Below are 16,517 nucleotides of genomic sequence, written 5' to 3'. Positions count from 1 at the left end.
GTCTAGCAGCAACAACTCACATTGATGGAGGGCCAGGACTGGGCGTGGTCTGCATCCACGTACCCTGGCAGGTGGCAGGTGAGAGTAGCCGGGCCATTTGGGGCCAAGAAGGAGGGGCAGGGAGGAGGTTCCCGTGAGCTTACCCCCATGACCCCCAGTGTCCTGGGAGGACTGGCCACCGGGGATGGGCATCTCCACTCTTCCTCATCATCAGACGACTGGGGCGGGGTGACCAGTGGAGTGGGGGCCGGGGAATCCTCCAGATGACAGAAGTGGCACCCCTTGGTGGATACATTTTTTTTGTTTTAATGTTACTCCCTAATAAAACTCATCCAAACGAGTGGTGAGTTTAAAAAAAATACAAAATAAGATTATATAAGTTATATTTAAACAAATATATACACATGTGGTGTGTACCTCTGCAGCTAGAGGGAAGCCCTGCTCCAGGTCATGGTGATGGGGACTACTGCTCAGGCTGCTTCCCCCTCCACCACCAACACCTCCTACAGCTCCACGGGCCGAGGCCGGCCGACGGGAGTAGGCCCCAGACTCCCCCATGTTCCTGGGCTTGGGCAGGGTGGAGACTGGGTCACGGAGCAGCCTGGGTGGGGGCCTCTGGTGGGCAGACGAGTCGGCCACCTCCGAGTAGCTGCGGCGCCCCTGGAAGCGGGCACGCAACCGCTGGCTGGTTGGACGGCAGGAGTAGGAGGCTGGGCCGGTGGGTGAGTAAGAGAGGCCAGTGGGGGAGTAGGAAGCGGGGCAAGAAGGGGATGAGGAAGGTGAGAGGGGAGGAGAGGGAGAGGGGTGAGGGTGGAGGCGGTCTGGGGAGGGGCGTTGGGAGGCTGGGGAGCGACGCTGGGGGGCTGGGGAGTGTCTTAGGACTGGAGGAGAGAGAATGGAATGGTTATTATAGTCCATTGGTGCCTCTCTAGCCCAGCTGGTAGAGTATGGTGCTTGCAATGCCAGGATAGTGGGTTCAATTCCCGGGACCACCAGTACGTAAAATGTATGCACACATGACTAAGTCGCTTTGGATGAAAGCATCTGCTAAATCGCATTTAATGTTACATTAGTGTCCCTATTGGCACCCTCATTGGGCATACTGCAATTCCACTCCATTCAACGTCCATATGGAGCACAATCTTCAATATTCACATGTTTTCTACTGACCCATTTGCTCGTGGGATGCCTTCCTGAGGATCTCAGTCTGTTTGACAGCCAGACCTCTCACACGACCCAGCTCCTCGGTCAGCTCAGTGTAGGCCAACGCCAGGTTCACCCTGCACAGGAGGGACAATGTTAGGATTGCGTCCAAAATGGCACCCTATTCCATATATAGGGCACCACACCATATGGATCCTGGTCAAAAGAGATGCACTAAATAGTGAATCGTTTTCCATTTGAGACTTGGTTATTCTACTGACATAGCTACATGCCAGGAGTATTAGATGGGCAGCTGTCACTCACTGTTCATCTCCTGCCTTCTTTATCCACTCCACGTCACAGTGCTCACAGAGTGTGGTCACCTCCTGCTGGACAGAGACAGACGTGTGTGTGTGTGTCAGTGGGGGCTGCTGAGTGGAGGATGACTCATAATAATGGCTGAAACGTAGCAAATGTAATGTTACCATTCCACTGATCCCGCTCCAGCTATTACCATGATCCAGTCCTCCCCAATTAAGGTCCCACCAACCTCCTGTGTGTGTGTCACTATCTGACCTGTGTCTGTACATCCTGCTGCAGCTGTCTGATCTCTGTCTGCAGCCTCTGTAGCTCCTCCTTCATCTCCGTCTCTCTCTGACACGCCACCTGGGCCTGCTGCCGCGCCCCTTCTAGCTCCGCCTCCAACCGCTGCAGCTTCAGGTCGGACACGGCGTCCAGACTACGAGAGCTCTGCAGGGTGGGACCCCGCCCGTTCCGCTCTGTAGTACACATCCAGGTACAGTGAGAAACATACACAGAAACACACACGTCCTCACTCACTCAAACATACAAACACACTCACCACGAGGCACGTCCAGACTGGTGTGTAGCTGTAGGTAATGAATGTTCTTGCTGTGCAGCTGAGCACTGAGTTTTTGCAGGGACCCCTCCCTCTGCCTCAGAGCTGACTCCAGACCACAGATACGCTCCATGTGCTGCTCTGCTAGTGTTGTCTGATGGAGAGCACACACACACACACACACACACACACACACACACACACACACACACACACACACACACACACACACACACACACACACACACACACACACACACACACACACACACACACACACAGATGTAGGGTACACACACACACACACAAATGTAGGGTACATGCACGTGTGCAGGTAGCGGTATAATCGGTCTCACACACGCTGATGTACATTGTTGATGGAAAACTGATGGTCAATATAGTGTTTGCTTAAATTAGTATGTAAAGGATTCTATTTCATTATAATGCTTTAGCCTATAATACTGTCCCCTCCCGCCATCGCTCTACCAGTACTACTCATGGTGTCCAGGAGGGGGCACTGTTTCCTACTGCGTCTCACCATCTTGTCCAGGTCTCTCTGAACATTACTCTTCTCCATGTGGATCTTCTCATAGGCCTGAATCACATCCTCGAGTCTCTCCTCTCGCTCTTTACTCTTCTGGAGCTGAGGGAAAGGTGGAGATATACAAAGGGAAATGTTAGCGATAAATAGCCTATTTGTATAAAATAACCAGAGCATTATAAGTTGAATTATTAGTGTGACGCCATTATTGGAGATGACTATACCCCCCCTTGCGGCCAGTGCAGTGGCTATGAGAGGAGGAAAGGTTATTGGAGGGAGGAAGTCGGGCCTACGAGGAGGAGTCTTGGTTAGACGGGGGAGCGGTATAGTTTTTTGACCGCACTTACAGTGGGGCAAAAAAGTATTCAGTCAGCCACCAATTGTGCAAGTTTTCCCACTTAAAAAGATGAGGCCTGTAATATTCATCATAGGTACACTTCAACTATGACAGACAAAATGAGAAAAGAAAATCCAGAAAATCACTTTGTAGGATTTTTAATGAATTATTTTTGGAAAATAAGTATTTGGTCACCTACAAACAAGCAAGATTTCTGGCTCTCACAGACCTGTAACTTCTTCTTTAAAAGGCTCCTCTGTCCTCCACTCGTTACTTGTAATAATGGCACCTGTTTGAACTTGTTATCAGTATAAAAGACACCTGTCCACAACCTCAAACAGTCACACTCCAAACTCCACTATGGCCAAGACCAAAGAGCTGTCAAAGGACACCAGAAACAAAATTGTAGACCTGCACCAGGCTGGGAAGACTGAATGTGCAATAGGTAAGCCGCTTGATATGATATCTTGAATTTACTGCACAAAATAGCCTTCATTTATTGCCACTTATAAGGTATTAGAATTAGAGGAATTATTAGGAACATTTTTGTTTTCCCATCTTTTATATTAGAAAGTCTACGTTTTATATTCTTGAACGAAGAAGCCTCATTTTGTTTGTAAACTTGCAATCCAAAGTGCCACACGGCCATCATCTCTACGGACGTGCAGGGAAGCCTGCGGCGAGTGTGTGTCTGAAACAACCCCTCTCTCACCAGGGCAGTGGTCATATTTATGGGATGGAATAGAGAAAATGTGCCATTACATTAGTCAAAAATCTCAGCCCGAAAGCTCCGCTACACGTGCTGGATTATTGTTCTTTAACTGAAGCGCACTTGGACCGGGAGGACCGTTCTCTGGAAGGATTTCAAGTCCTACAATTCTGCAGTCCTGAGTAACCACTGAGAATTTTTTGAAGGAACTCATCGGTTCCATACAATTGTTTGGTCAAGCAAAGGATGGAAGTGCCGATGGGTGCTAATGTTTGATGAACAGAAACTAAAATACTAAACAAATAAATGAAAATGGAATTACTTTGCGTGTTGCAAATGAAAATATACCGACTTGAGCTAAGGCGCAATCAAAGGAAGGAATGAAAAGAATCAAAACGTGTGAACGTATTGAAACGACAAAAGTGTCAAAGTGAATAAAAGGGGAAATAAATGTCTCACGGGCAAAACCCAAATCACTGCTATGGCAGAAAATAAAGATGAAATTAAAGTTGCTCAGCTCTATACATAGAGGCAAACATGGACGGTGCACATGCAACATGAACGGAATTTGAAGCTTTGCTTAAGGAAGGACGTTTTGAAATTGTAAATTGAAGCTGTTGAAATATTTGATTCGATCCTCACTGAATTTAAGGAGGCTCATGAAGCGGTGCAAATATTGTGACCTGATGAATTAAAGGAATGAGACGATTGATTGGTTTGAGCCAAAGATGGAGACTTTTGCGGAATTTCTGAATGAGGTGGAAACATGGAAAAATACTCAACAGGACCCACAAACAATGGTTGCAGAAGATCAGAAATATGATAAGGAGGTTACCGATACTGTTCTGTATATCTTCTATGTTGATGACTGTCTCAAGTCAGTGGGCACAGAACAGCAAGCTATAGCTCTCACAAGAGATCTCAGGGATCTGTGCTCTCAAGGTGGATCTGAGTTGACCAAATGGGTCAGTAACAGCCGTGCATTATTGGCCTCCCTCCCTGATGAACATAAAGCCAAGCAGATAAAGGAACTGGATCTCGACAGAGAAAAGCTACCTTTCGAACGAGCGCTTGGTATCCAAAGGAACATCAAGAATGACCTATTCACCTACCGGGTCATGATCAAGGGCCGAGCAGCTACCAGAAGAGGTATCCTATCAACCGTAAGCTCATTCTACGATCCACCAGGTGTCCCTGCTCCCTTTATTCTGAAGGCCAAGCAGATCCTCCAAGGGCTCTGCAAGATCAAGTGTGGCTGGGATGAGCCCATTCCAGAGGAACTCTGTAAACCATGACAAAGATGGCTCTCAGAGTTAGACCAGCTTTCCAGATTCCAGGTGAATAGATGCATGAAGCCTGAAAACTTTGGTCCAGTTAAATCTGCTCAGATGCATCACTTCTGTGACGCAAGTGAACAAGGCTGCGGAATTGCAAGCTACTTGAGGCTCACAGGCGAAGAGGAAAAGGTTCACATTGGATTTGTGCTAGGTAAGTCCAGAGTGACGACCATTAAGCAGAAGACAATCCCCAGGCTGGAATTCAGCATCAACACTAGCTGTGCGAGTAGATCGGCTGCTCAGAACAGAGGTCCAGATTGAACTACAAGACTCGACTTTATATATCAACAACAAGACTACAAGATTCCATACTATTGTAGCGAACCAAGTCTCCGTGATTCGTGATCTGTCAAGAGGAGAGCAGTGGAGATACATCAATACAAAACAGAACCCAGCTGACGACACCTCACGTGGCCTGAACATTGAGACCTTTCTGACTTCAAGATGGCTGGCAGGACCAGAGTTTTGGGAAACCAGAAACACAATGGCCAAAGAATCCACAGCTGGGCTCTATCCCTCAGGATGACCCCGAGGTAAGGAAGGATCTCATGATAAAGAGTGTGAGCGTGACAGAGGAGAGTCCAACTAGCAAGCTGACCGAGCACTATTCAACTTGGAACAGCTTGGATGCTGAAGCTAAAAGGGCCGCTGCTCCTATCAAGCCAGAACATGAAGGGTTGAATTACCCGCTCGACCCAGCTCAAGCTGTCTGTCAAGACACAAAGCCTCACTGTGGAGGACATGGAGGAAGCTGAGCAAGCAATTATCTGCTACGAGCAGAAGCAGCACCTGAAGATAGAGAAAGGGAGTCAATGTGCTAAAGGAATCGGTAAGATGGACCCAATCCAATCATGGATAAAGGCCTACTGAGAGTAGGAGGGCGGATAAATAAAGGATCCATGCCTATGGAGCTGAAGAACGCCATGATACTGACAAAAGATTCCCGCACCTCCAAACTGATCCTACGACAGATTCATGAGCAGGTTTGTCATTGTGGGAGGGGCCATATGCTGTCCAGACTTAGCCAATGCTTTTGGATGCCTTGTGCCAATGCATTGGCAAGAAAGATCATCAAGAGCTGTGTCTTCTGTAGGCGAATGCAGGCCAAAGCTGGAGAACAAAAGATGGCTGACCTTCCACAGGACCGTGTGACCTGCCACCCTTTACACATGTGGGTATGGACTACTTTGGGCCTATACAGGTCAAGCGAGGCTGCTCTCTTGTGAAGTGATGGGGTGTGATTTTTACCTGCCTTGTTTGTCGCGCCAACCATCTAGAGGTTGCTAGCTACTTAGACACAGCTTTTTGCATTAACGCTTTGCGTAGATTTGCCTGCCGAAGAGGCCCAGTCTCTAGTATCAGAACTGATAATGGCACAAACGTTGTGGGTGCACAAAGGGAGCTAGCGGAGGCTCTGAAGGGACTGGATCACAAGGAGATCCAGAACGTTGGAGTAAAATGGTCGTTCAACCCTCCCTCAGGAGCCCACCATGAAGGAGTATGGGAAAAGCTGATTCGGCTAGTGAAGAAGATTCTAGCATCAATCCTCAAAGAACAAGCACCGGATGACGAGGCATTGCAAACAACTCTGTGCGAGGTCGAGGCAATCATAAATGACAGGCCATTATCAACGGTGACCAACGACCCCAACGACCTTGAGCCTCTCACTCCTAACCACCTGCTTCTGCTGAGGGCAAAACCTTTCATGTCCCCCCGGGCTATTCCAGAGAGGAGACCTGCACTCCAGGAGAAGGTATAGGCAAGTGCAGTACATTCCCGACATCTTCTGGAAGAGGTGGGTTAGGGAATATCTCCCATTGATGCAGGAAAATGAGCAAGTGGAATAACACTAGGAGAAATTTCACTCCTGGAGACCTGGTTGTCATCATGGATGAGATAGCTCCAAGAAACTCATGGTTAATGGGATGCCTGGTGAAGGCCCTGCCAGGGGCTAAAGGCCTAGTCCGGAGTATCTTAGTTAAGACAAAGACTAGCATTTTAGACAGGCCCATCAGCAAGCTCTCTCTGCTCATTGAGGCAGACTAAACCTATGAAAAAAGCCTGATGTTGGGCCCCAACCTCCATTTTTAAGTGACATGCATCCCAAGATGTCGAGCTCAGGAACTATGGATTTTTCACTGACACACAACCATACATCTAGGTCTATGTAGGACCTTAGACAATTATGAACTACGACGCTCTGATGCAGTATAGTTTTTGTTGTTATGGGCTCTACTTGAAATATTTTAGGTAACTGATTATGCATTTTGTGGATTTTACAATTAGGGGCCGGAATGTCAAAGCCAAATAGCCTATTTGTATACAATAACCAGAGCATTATAAGTTGAATTATTAGTGTGAAGCCATTATTGGAGATGACTATACCCCCCTTGCGGCCGGTGCAGTGGCTATGAGAGGAGGAAAGGTTATTGGAGGGAGGAAGTCAGGCCTACGAGGAGGAGTCTTGGTTAGACGGGGGAGCGGTAGAGTTTGTTTGACCGTACTTACTCACACTTACTCATATGATATCTTGAATTTACTGCACAAAACAGCCTTCATTTATTGCCACTTATAAGGTATTAGAATTAGAGGATTAGAATATTAGAAAGTCTACGTTTTATATTCTTGAACGAAGAAGTCTCATTTTGTTTGTAAACTTGCAATCCAAAGTGCCACACGGCCATCATCTCTACGGACGTGCAGTGAAGCCTGCAGCGAGTGTGTGTCTGAAACAGCCCCTCTCTCACCAGGGCAGTGGTCATATTTATGGGATGGAATAGAGAAAATATGCCATTACAGGAAAAGTGTAGCAGAAAGTAAAATGTGTTCGATGTGCAGTTCCTACCACCCCTCTCCCTCTTTACTCCTCTACTACCTCTCTCTCCCCTCATAACCCTCTCTCCCCGTCTTGCATCCCTCACCCCTCTCTTCTTCTCTCCTCACTCTCCCCTCTCTTCTTCTCTCCTCACTCTCCCCTCTCTTCCTCCATGTCTTACCTCCTGTGTGAGTGAGTTGACTCTCTGTTGCAGGTTGGTGGTCTCTGACTGCAGTAGGCAGGTCTCCTTGGGTTCACAGGAGCAGCACTGTAGGGTCCTCTCCTCCTCAAACTCACTGATCATAGGGAACTGAGAGAGAGGAGGAGGGGAGAGGTACAAGAGAAGGACAGAGGAGGAAAATTAGATGAGTAGGTGAGAAAGTAGATCAAAGGAAGACGGTGAGAATAGGGCACGGAGTGTCACAGCACAAAAGATAGGAGATGGAAAAAGGAGAAGAAAAAAAAGAGTTACACGAGTGCAAGTCGAGGTCAGATTATTATTAGAGGTTAGGAAATAACCTTCCTCTACCACAAGCTTTTCCACTGTGAGTTTCAACTGAATAATGGCCTCATTCAGGTATGCCTGAATGTTTCAATACTTTCAAAATCAATCCTCCCTCCCTCCTCTCCTGGGAGTAATCACTGATCGAACTCAATTACATAGGTGAAAGCACAGGTTCCATAGAATAGCTTTTACCAATTCAGTCATGGAAAATCAGTGATAGCTTTAAAGGGATAGTTTGGGATTTTGGCAATGAAGCTGTATCTACTTCCCCACAGTCAGATGAACTTGTGGATACCATTTTTATGTATCTGCATGCAGTTTTGAGAAAGTTGCTATCTAGCATTTGCACAATTGCTAACTAGCATTTGCACGTTTGCTAACTAGCATTAGCGAAATGACTGGAAGTATATGGGAATAACTAGCACTTCCAGTCTTTGTGCTAGGCTAGTTAGCATTTTCTTGTTAAACTACCTCCAACTTCTTTCATGCTGGACTCAGATACATAAAAATAGTATCCAGAGTTAATCTAACTCTGGGGAAGAAGATAAAGGGTTAAAATCCCTAACTATCCCTTTAAGGGGGATGCCTTTTAAAGATATTCAAAAAGGGACATTGGTTGGCTGATGTAGACCTACAACATCAGTGTTGCATACTATCTGACCAATCAATGCTTGTGTAACCAAATGACACACTATTCCTTATATAGTGCACTACTTTTGACCAGGCCCCATGGGGCCATAGGACTTCCCTTTGAAGTAGTGCAGTATAAAGGGAATAGGGTGCCATTTGGGACGTAGCCTCTGTCATGAATAGATCAGTCAACCTACCTTGACCTCATAGTTCTTCAGCTTCCTCTTGATGCTGCTGTTCTCTCGCTCCAGGCTGGCCAATCGCGTTTTGATGTCATGGTAGGCGGCGGCCAGGGCAAAGTGGGAGGGGTACATGTCGTCTTGGATGGGTGAGGATGACCAGTTGACCCCCGACCCCAAGCCGCAGCCGTCATCCCTCAGCCCCTCTCCCCCGCCCAGGAGGCCCAGCTCGCCCCCAAAGAGGGACTCCATCCCTCAGGCAGGTCAATGGCTAACTGAGGGGACACACAGGAAGGAGGGTAAGTCATTAGAGTCAGTCATTCTGTAATACTAATGTTATGAACTCCAATACCCAATCTTTGTCTGTGTCCCAAACGGGTGTCACTTGGAAACTATTTTAGATTTTTATTCAGAAAATGCTCTCTTCTTTCCCATTCATGTGGGATTGAGACGTATAGCTGGATCTACACAAACACAACAGATGGCGTTGACACAGTTCAAAGAATCTTTATAAAACTGGTATTTTGGAGTGAAGAACAATCACTTCAACAACAACACCAAACAACACTGTAACTCATGTTGGTTGACTTGTAAACAGACCACAGCGCCCTCTAGCATAGAAGGCTAGGATAACAGGAAGGATATCACCTCATCGCAGCAGAGGGAACAGGGCAGCTGCCCATAGGCCTCTTCCAGTTCAGTGAACACACACTACTGAGGGAACAGAAGGCTGTGGTCGTTCCGGCGCTACCCTCTCTCCGCCAGCACTCTCCTCGCAGAAGGGGGAGCTAACGAGGCTCAAATGGCAGAGCAATGGGCCCTGGCACAGCTCTGGTGTAAGTGAGAGCCATGGTCGACAGGGCATATAGAGTGGGCGTGTGGTAAACCTGCCCAGCAGAGTCTGTCCACAGTCTAGGCTAAGCTACACATTGCCAACTCCATCTGCCACCGGCTAAATCCGATTGGCTGTTGCCATGATTGCTATGCCATCCCACATCCCGAAACATAAAAAACACCTTGTTTCTTCTATTGCTCCCTCTCCCCACTCGGTCGGGAAATCTGGAATAGTCAACTAAAGAAATGTATAGAAGCGTCATGGCGTGCTGTAGCCTAGATGTAGGCCAAACCGACTGTCACATACAGACAGCCATTGCCTGTGTATGTGGAAGGTTTCCCAGTCCAAAACACATTAAGGTGGCCAACGCTGTAACGATAATATATTCAATATTAAAGTATCCATACAACTCCACATAGAAAATGTGATTCCCCTGAACTATTTTCCCCTTCCCCTCTCCAAAAACAAATACATACACTAACAAATCTACATCATGCATACATATGCATATAATCATGCTGAAGTCCCCTGGCCTGCAAAGGCTGAAGGACTGAATCATAGTCTGTTGTTACGCTCAGCTTGGCTCATGTATTTACAAATACAGGAGACCAGAGAGAGTGGTGTCCTTTTGATGCTGTTGGGTCTGCCAGCTGCATCTCTCAGTTCGGATTCAACAACATTCAACATCTCCATAGCAAAGGCATGAATAGATATGGAAACAGCCCAATGAAAGAGAGACTTTTCCAGCTCAGGTACCATGGTGAACCATGCGTTTCAAAGCTCCCTAAAGTCCCTTTCTAAGTACCCACATGGTCAACACCCCTCCTCTAACATCAGTATACCCCAAAAAGAAAGTGACCACTAGAAACCAATCTGGGACCTTGTTTTACAAAGCCTTTCCCAGCCCAGGTGTCCCTTCTGGGGTGAATAATAATAACGTCTGAATTGGATTGCATTGAAACCATGTTAACAGACATCAACCAGTTGTTCCCCCACATAACCACCCTTGTCCCTGGAGCTCGGAACTGCAGCTGCCACATTGCTCCAGGTGGGTGGTGCCGTGGCATCCTGTAAACGCCCACGTGGTTCGCCCGTTGGAGATGAGCCGCTTTTTGAGTTAAAAGGAGCCATCTGCAGTTGCAACATGCACTGTTGAACATTGAAATCAATGATATACACTCAGTGTAGGGTCACAAAATCCCGGGAACTTTCAATAAATTCCCTGGTTTCCCTGAAATCCCGGTTGGAGGATTCCCAAAACAAGAAGGGAATCCAGAAATCTCCAACCAGGATTGCTGGGAAACCAGGTAACTTATTGAAAGTTCCAGGGAATTATGCAACCTTAAATCAGTGTACAAAACATTAGGAACACTGGCTCTTTCCATGACATATACTGACCAGGTGAATCCAGGTGTGATCCCTTATTGATGTCACTTGTTAAATCCCCTTTAATCAGTGTAGATGAAGGGGGGGAGACAGGTTAAAGGAGGATTTTTAAAACATTTGACAATTGAGACATGGATTGTGTATTCAGAGGGTGAATGGGCAAGACAAAATATTGAAGTGCCTTTGAACTGGGTATGGTAGTAGGTGCCAGGCGCACCGGTTTGAGTGTGTAAAGAACTGCAACACTGCTTGGTTTTTCACACTCAACAGTTTCCCGTGTGTATCAAGAATTGTCCACCAGCCAAAGGACATCCAGCCAACTTGACACAACTGTGGGAAGCATTGAAGTCAACATGGGCCAGCATCCCTGTGGAACACTTTAGACACCTTGTTGAGGCCATGCGCCGATGAATTTAAAGCTGTTCTGAGGGCAAAAGGGTGTGCAACTCAATATTAGGAAGGTGTTCCTAATGTTTTGTACACTGTGTTGACCCATTGATTGTTGAAGAATAGAACTTAGAAATGCCTCATGAGCTTAGTTCAACCGTCGTACCCCCATCAGAACCCCAAATATAAGCTTATTTTACTCCAATGTTTTTAAACAATGTAAACGTAAACAAACACTGTATATCCCCAAAATATGGTTAAAACTATACATTTGATATCACACATGGTCAGTTTTGAGAGGGGTTACATTTCACCAGCCCCATCTTTCAGCTTTTCACCAAAACAGAGGCAGGGTGCCCGGTTTGTTATTGTTTCAATGGCGGATTAGCCCCGACAACCCAACGTGTATGTAACCCAGAGGCAGACGTTCCCTGCCAACCCTCCGCTGTTTGAGTCTCTATCACGTATTCATCGCCGGAGGGAGGAGACAGCTGGGTGGGTGCAAGACTGATGACAACTGGATTAATGAGTTGGTTAAGGCTACTGTACACCAGAGCATGACAATAAAGTATGTTAAGAATGGGGGTTTTTTGTCGGTTGTTCAGGTTTCTGGAACTGAGGCAGGAGCAAAGAGTTGTTTATAATACAGAATATCAAAACATTTGACAGTGTGCAAGTTGGAAAGTTTTAAGTCAGGGGTTGCCTGACATTTTCTGTGGACCCACCCATGGTATGTGCTTACATATGGTTTGTGCCTCTGTGCATGTGAATCCCTTTAAATAGGCACCTCTGCCAATTTTCCTCTTTTCTAAGTCTCCTTTTGGTTGCATGTGGTTTGCGTTTCCACCTCGACTGAAGCCTAGCCTGGAGACAGTTATACTTCTGCCGAGAAGGGTCAAGCATCTTTCCTTTACTAACACCTACACACACCCACCCACACATGCATCAACTCACTGACACACACACACACAGTACACGCACGCACGCACACACATTCATTTACTAACACCTACACACACACCCACACATGCTTCAACTCACTGACACACACACACACACACACACACATCCTCTCTCTGAGGACAGAGTAGCGACAGTCAAACAGGAGCTGCTAGCGAGCCCATTCACCCCAGGGCCAATCAGAACAAGCCCATATGTCAATGTCACATGGCTAATTCATATTTTAATGTTCCGGATATCAGCCAGAATGGATGCCCCGAGCAAACACTAGCCTAACCAAATGTACTGTAGAGATTCAATATGCTTCTACACTTTGGTTCAGTGTTTGTTTAGCACTATGCTTCTGTAAGCTAGCTACTGCAATGGTTTAGCATCATAGTACGCTTCAGTGCTGTATTTGTTGGTTATACCTAAGCAAGTAGCCTCGCACGAGCGAGCCAGAACGGCTCATAGGAGCAGGAGCCTATCCCCTGTTTCTGTAGTGTGAGGCAGCTTGATGTACAAGTACAACCCCTGGACATGACACTAGTCTACCGCAGGGCCTTACCCCCAATCTATCTCATGAATCCTGAGTGCCAAGCAGAGATCGGGTCCCATTTTTACCTTCTTTCAATCTCAGGGTGGACACTGACCACAAGGCCAGTGAGTTGGTCTTCAGGTAGGACTACACGTCAGCTCCAGATGAACGTTGAACCCTGCTCTAGTAAATTGGTTATATCCTTGCTGCTTATAATCGTGTACTTAGGTCAAATACTTTATAGATGGATTGCTGCATCTATCATAATGGCCACTTCAGTGTATGCAGAATGATGCCAAAGGTTGACACTTAAAAGGTACAGGACTGACACTGGACACTTTAAAGCTTGAATCCTTAATAGAAACGATGACGAAGCAGGCACCCCGCCTCTGATTTGGTAAAAAAAAAGCTGATGGATGAGCCTGCAGAAATGTAACCACTCTCAAATTCATTCACAGAGCTATGGATGTAAGTTTTGAGGATATAGAATGTTTGTTTAGATTTACATTTAAAAAAAAATAAACATTGGAGTAAAACAAGCTTATATTTTGGGTTCTGGTGGGGAATGACAGTTGAATTAAGCTCATGAGAGGCATGTATAAATTATACTGTTCAAGAATCAATGTGTATATCATTAATTTACAAGTTTAAAAAAAATGCATGTTTCAACTAGCTTTAAAGGTAATTTCCAATTGAGCCGATATCTGCAGCATTTACCATGAATGCAGTCTCGGAAAACGCATAAACATTGCCTTTAAATGTATATTGCGCTGCATCGCGTCTCCAGCGCTAGGGATTGAATCGAGCCCTTAGAATGTACATGGTCCTTGCAAAGACAAACAAATGGCAGGAAAACAATGTCTTTTGACAGGAATGCATTTCTTTATTTCCATATAATTTGAGGGAGGGATGAGAGGACAAACTCAGGGAAAGAGATGAAGCAAAACAAGGAAAGGGGGAGAGAGGAAGAGGATGGAAGGATAGAGGGTGTCCTTGAGGACTGGCACCGTCCTACATGTGAGGGGAGAACTGAGGCCAGTACTGGGGGAGGGGTCACACACACACACACACACACACAGCCAACAGCTTAAATAGATGTTGCATATGCGCTTGTGATGGGAGATGGGTAACCTAGTTCTGACAGACCAGAAAAACAGGGACACAGACTGGGACAGACAGGGACAGACACACCGAGGCAGGTGTGTGTGCAACGAGCCAGTGACCTAATCCACAGTAGCCCTGTGCAGAAAATCCTCTATACGACAGACACACACACAGGTGACGCACTGAAAGCCAACCGTTCTCCATCAACCTTCACATTACAACAAGCCCCAATTGAATGCCGTGCTCCAAAAAAATAAACCCAACACAATCATACAGCCAAAAGACACAACACAGCAATTGGTGATGGGCGAGGTGTCTCACCTCCACATAACATAGGTTGTATTCCAAAAGGCAATCTTTTCACTATATAGTGCCCATTTTTTTGACCAGAGCCCTAGTCAAAAGTAGTGCACTATAAAGCGAATAGGGTGCCACTTGGAACGCACCCCCTTAACCTCTCTTACAGTCGACCTGGTGGAACATGTTACATAATAGACTACATTATAATCATTATCACTGTCAACAGCTCACGACCATGCTTCATCATGCATCAAGTGCTGTACAGGCCTATCTGTACCGTCTTCTCCAGTAATGGATTTGACTTACACACTGAAAAGCAACTGGTGACAATGCATCCAGAAAGCTGTGGGTTTGAAAGATCAGAGGAATGAGGAATGTTCAATATTGCTAGGTGCACATGTCTACATCATCATTGTGGCATGTGGAAGGTCATGATGGTCTGAGAACAGAAGGTGGCCAAATAGCCTACTTGATGTCAGGAGGGGCATTAAGTGATGTTAGACCTTAAGAAAGACACCAGACACTTAACTTTGAACGTTTCCATAAAACAGCTGTATCAAAGGAAATCATTGAAATCCATTGAATTAGATGGGGCTACAAAAATCAAGCCATGACTTTCAGGCAAACCTGATTTCTTACTAAAATATACTTCAGCTGATAGGCATTACCTTTACTAGTAACATAAGTTAACTGAATAATACTCTCATACCAACACGTCACTCTCCAAAGTACCCCCAGATACAGTAGTTACCGGCTATGCACCGAAGCCGAATGTCAAGCATCTAGAGATGCTATTCACTGCGGGTTCCGTTAGCTGATCCTTTTCGCTAACAGCCTCTGACTGGTTCGTTGGGTGGTTAATGGACAGTCAATTACTCACAGTGACCGGTGAGCCGCGCTTTAACACCATGCACAGAAGGATCGATTCCTCTGATTTAACGGATTCTGCCTGTTTGTTTCCACAAATGCACGTCCAGCTATCTTTGTTAATGGCACACATTTTTCCGATGGTCATGGTCTGTCATAGTAGGGACAGTTCAACGTATAAACAGGACAACTTAGATAATTTAAAGACCTACGCATGGTGTTTACATAACTGAACAAAAATATCAAGCACCATGTATGATCAAAGGACATTTTAAATTGAATAAACTTCCGTTGACCTACCCGTGTAAAATGCATTTGGTGCCTGTTATCATATAGGGGTGGTTCATAGACATCGTTACCAAGGCAACTTCGTTTATAGTATGTAGGCTACGTTTGTATTTCTACATACATGTATAAGTGAGACAACCATTTTGGTCTGAAGCATTGTCAACATGAGCATTCAGCACCACTAGCAAGTGAACAGCGCAAGTTTGTTTACGCTGCTAAACCAGTCGGGAACTGGCCAGTGTACGGTAGTGGTGATCTCTCAAAGCCAGAAGCACCAACATTGGGACAATAATATAGTTATGTCATGACAGTTACCAAAAACACAACAATCAATCACGTGCATGAATATCTCCGTAACCAACAACCACGTCGTATGCTATTCGTGGTTGTGTAGACTACATTTGCACTGTGATAACTCACAATAGAGCATCTATATCGTTTCTCTCCTTACGGCAAGACAGCAGTGCTCGTTACCATTCTCACTTTGTAGCGCAATCAGTAGCTAGCCTAGTCTGCAACATGGCTGTATACAGCGACGCTGTTCTCTCCATCTCTCCCAACTAAAACAATGAGCTCGCGCTTTTCCCTTTCCTCCTCATGTCGAGCTCTTTTTATAAAAAATAAAAAAAACATTGCCGTGAGCGTTACTTAACACCTGTTTAATTAAAAAATACTCTACAAAAGCACAACAATAAACACTGTCAAACAAATACCACGATACACTTACGTTTCCTCGTGAGATGCTGTGAAAAACCCATAGCGATGAAGGTGGTCAAAACGCCACCGTTCATTTGCGGTTTGCATCGACAATGGTTGGA

At 45.9% G+C, this 16,517-nt stretch overlaps 1 protein-coding gene across 2 annotated transcripts in view; it reads right to left on the bottom strand.

Moving 5' to 3' along the window:
* Positions 1–16,517, bottom strand: part of LOC112258539 (TANK-binding kinase 1-binding protein 1) — an 18,992-nt gene extending 2,475 nt beyond the window's left edge. The window contains exons 1-10 of one of the 2 annotated variants that reach the window (XM_024432972.2): positions 16,427–16,517; positions 9,074–9,330; positions 7,923–8,051; positions 2,541–2,645; positions 2,006–2,156; positions 1,720–1,922; positions 1,468–1,532; positions 1,171–1,280; positions 418–881; positions 21–281 (exon numbers count right to left, since the gene is read on the bottom strand). In XM_024432972.2, coding sequence (XP_024288740.1) covers positions 21–281; positions 418–881; positions 1,171–1,280; positions 1,468–1,532; positions 1,720–1,922; positions 2,006–2,156; positions 2,541–2,645; positions 7,923–8,051; positions 9,074–9,307 — 1,722 coding nt within the window. In that variant the 5' untranslated portion in view covers positions 9,308–9,330; positions 16,427–16,517. The remainder of the gene's footprint in view (positions 1–20; positions 282–417; positions 882–1,170; positions 1,281–1,467; positions 1,533–1,719; positions 1,923–2,005; positions 2,157–2,540; positions 2,646–7,922; positions 8,052–9,073; positions 9,331–16,426) is intronic. The other variant, XM_024432973.2, reaches the window with a different exon arrangement.

The sequence above is a fragment of the Oncorhynchus tshawytscha genome, linkage group LG09 (assembly GCF_018296145.1).
Source record: "Oncorhynchus tshawytscha isolate Ot180627B linkage group LG09, Otsh_v2.0, whole genome shotgun sequence".
In the NCBI taxonomy this organism is placed as follows: Eukaryota; Metazoa; Chordata; class Actinopteri; order Salmoniformes; family Salmonidae; genus Oncorhynchus; species Oncorhynchus tshawytscha.
Note: the sequence above shows the minus strand (reverse complement) of the source record. Positions and strands in the feature narration are given on the sequence as shown.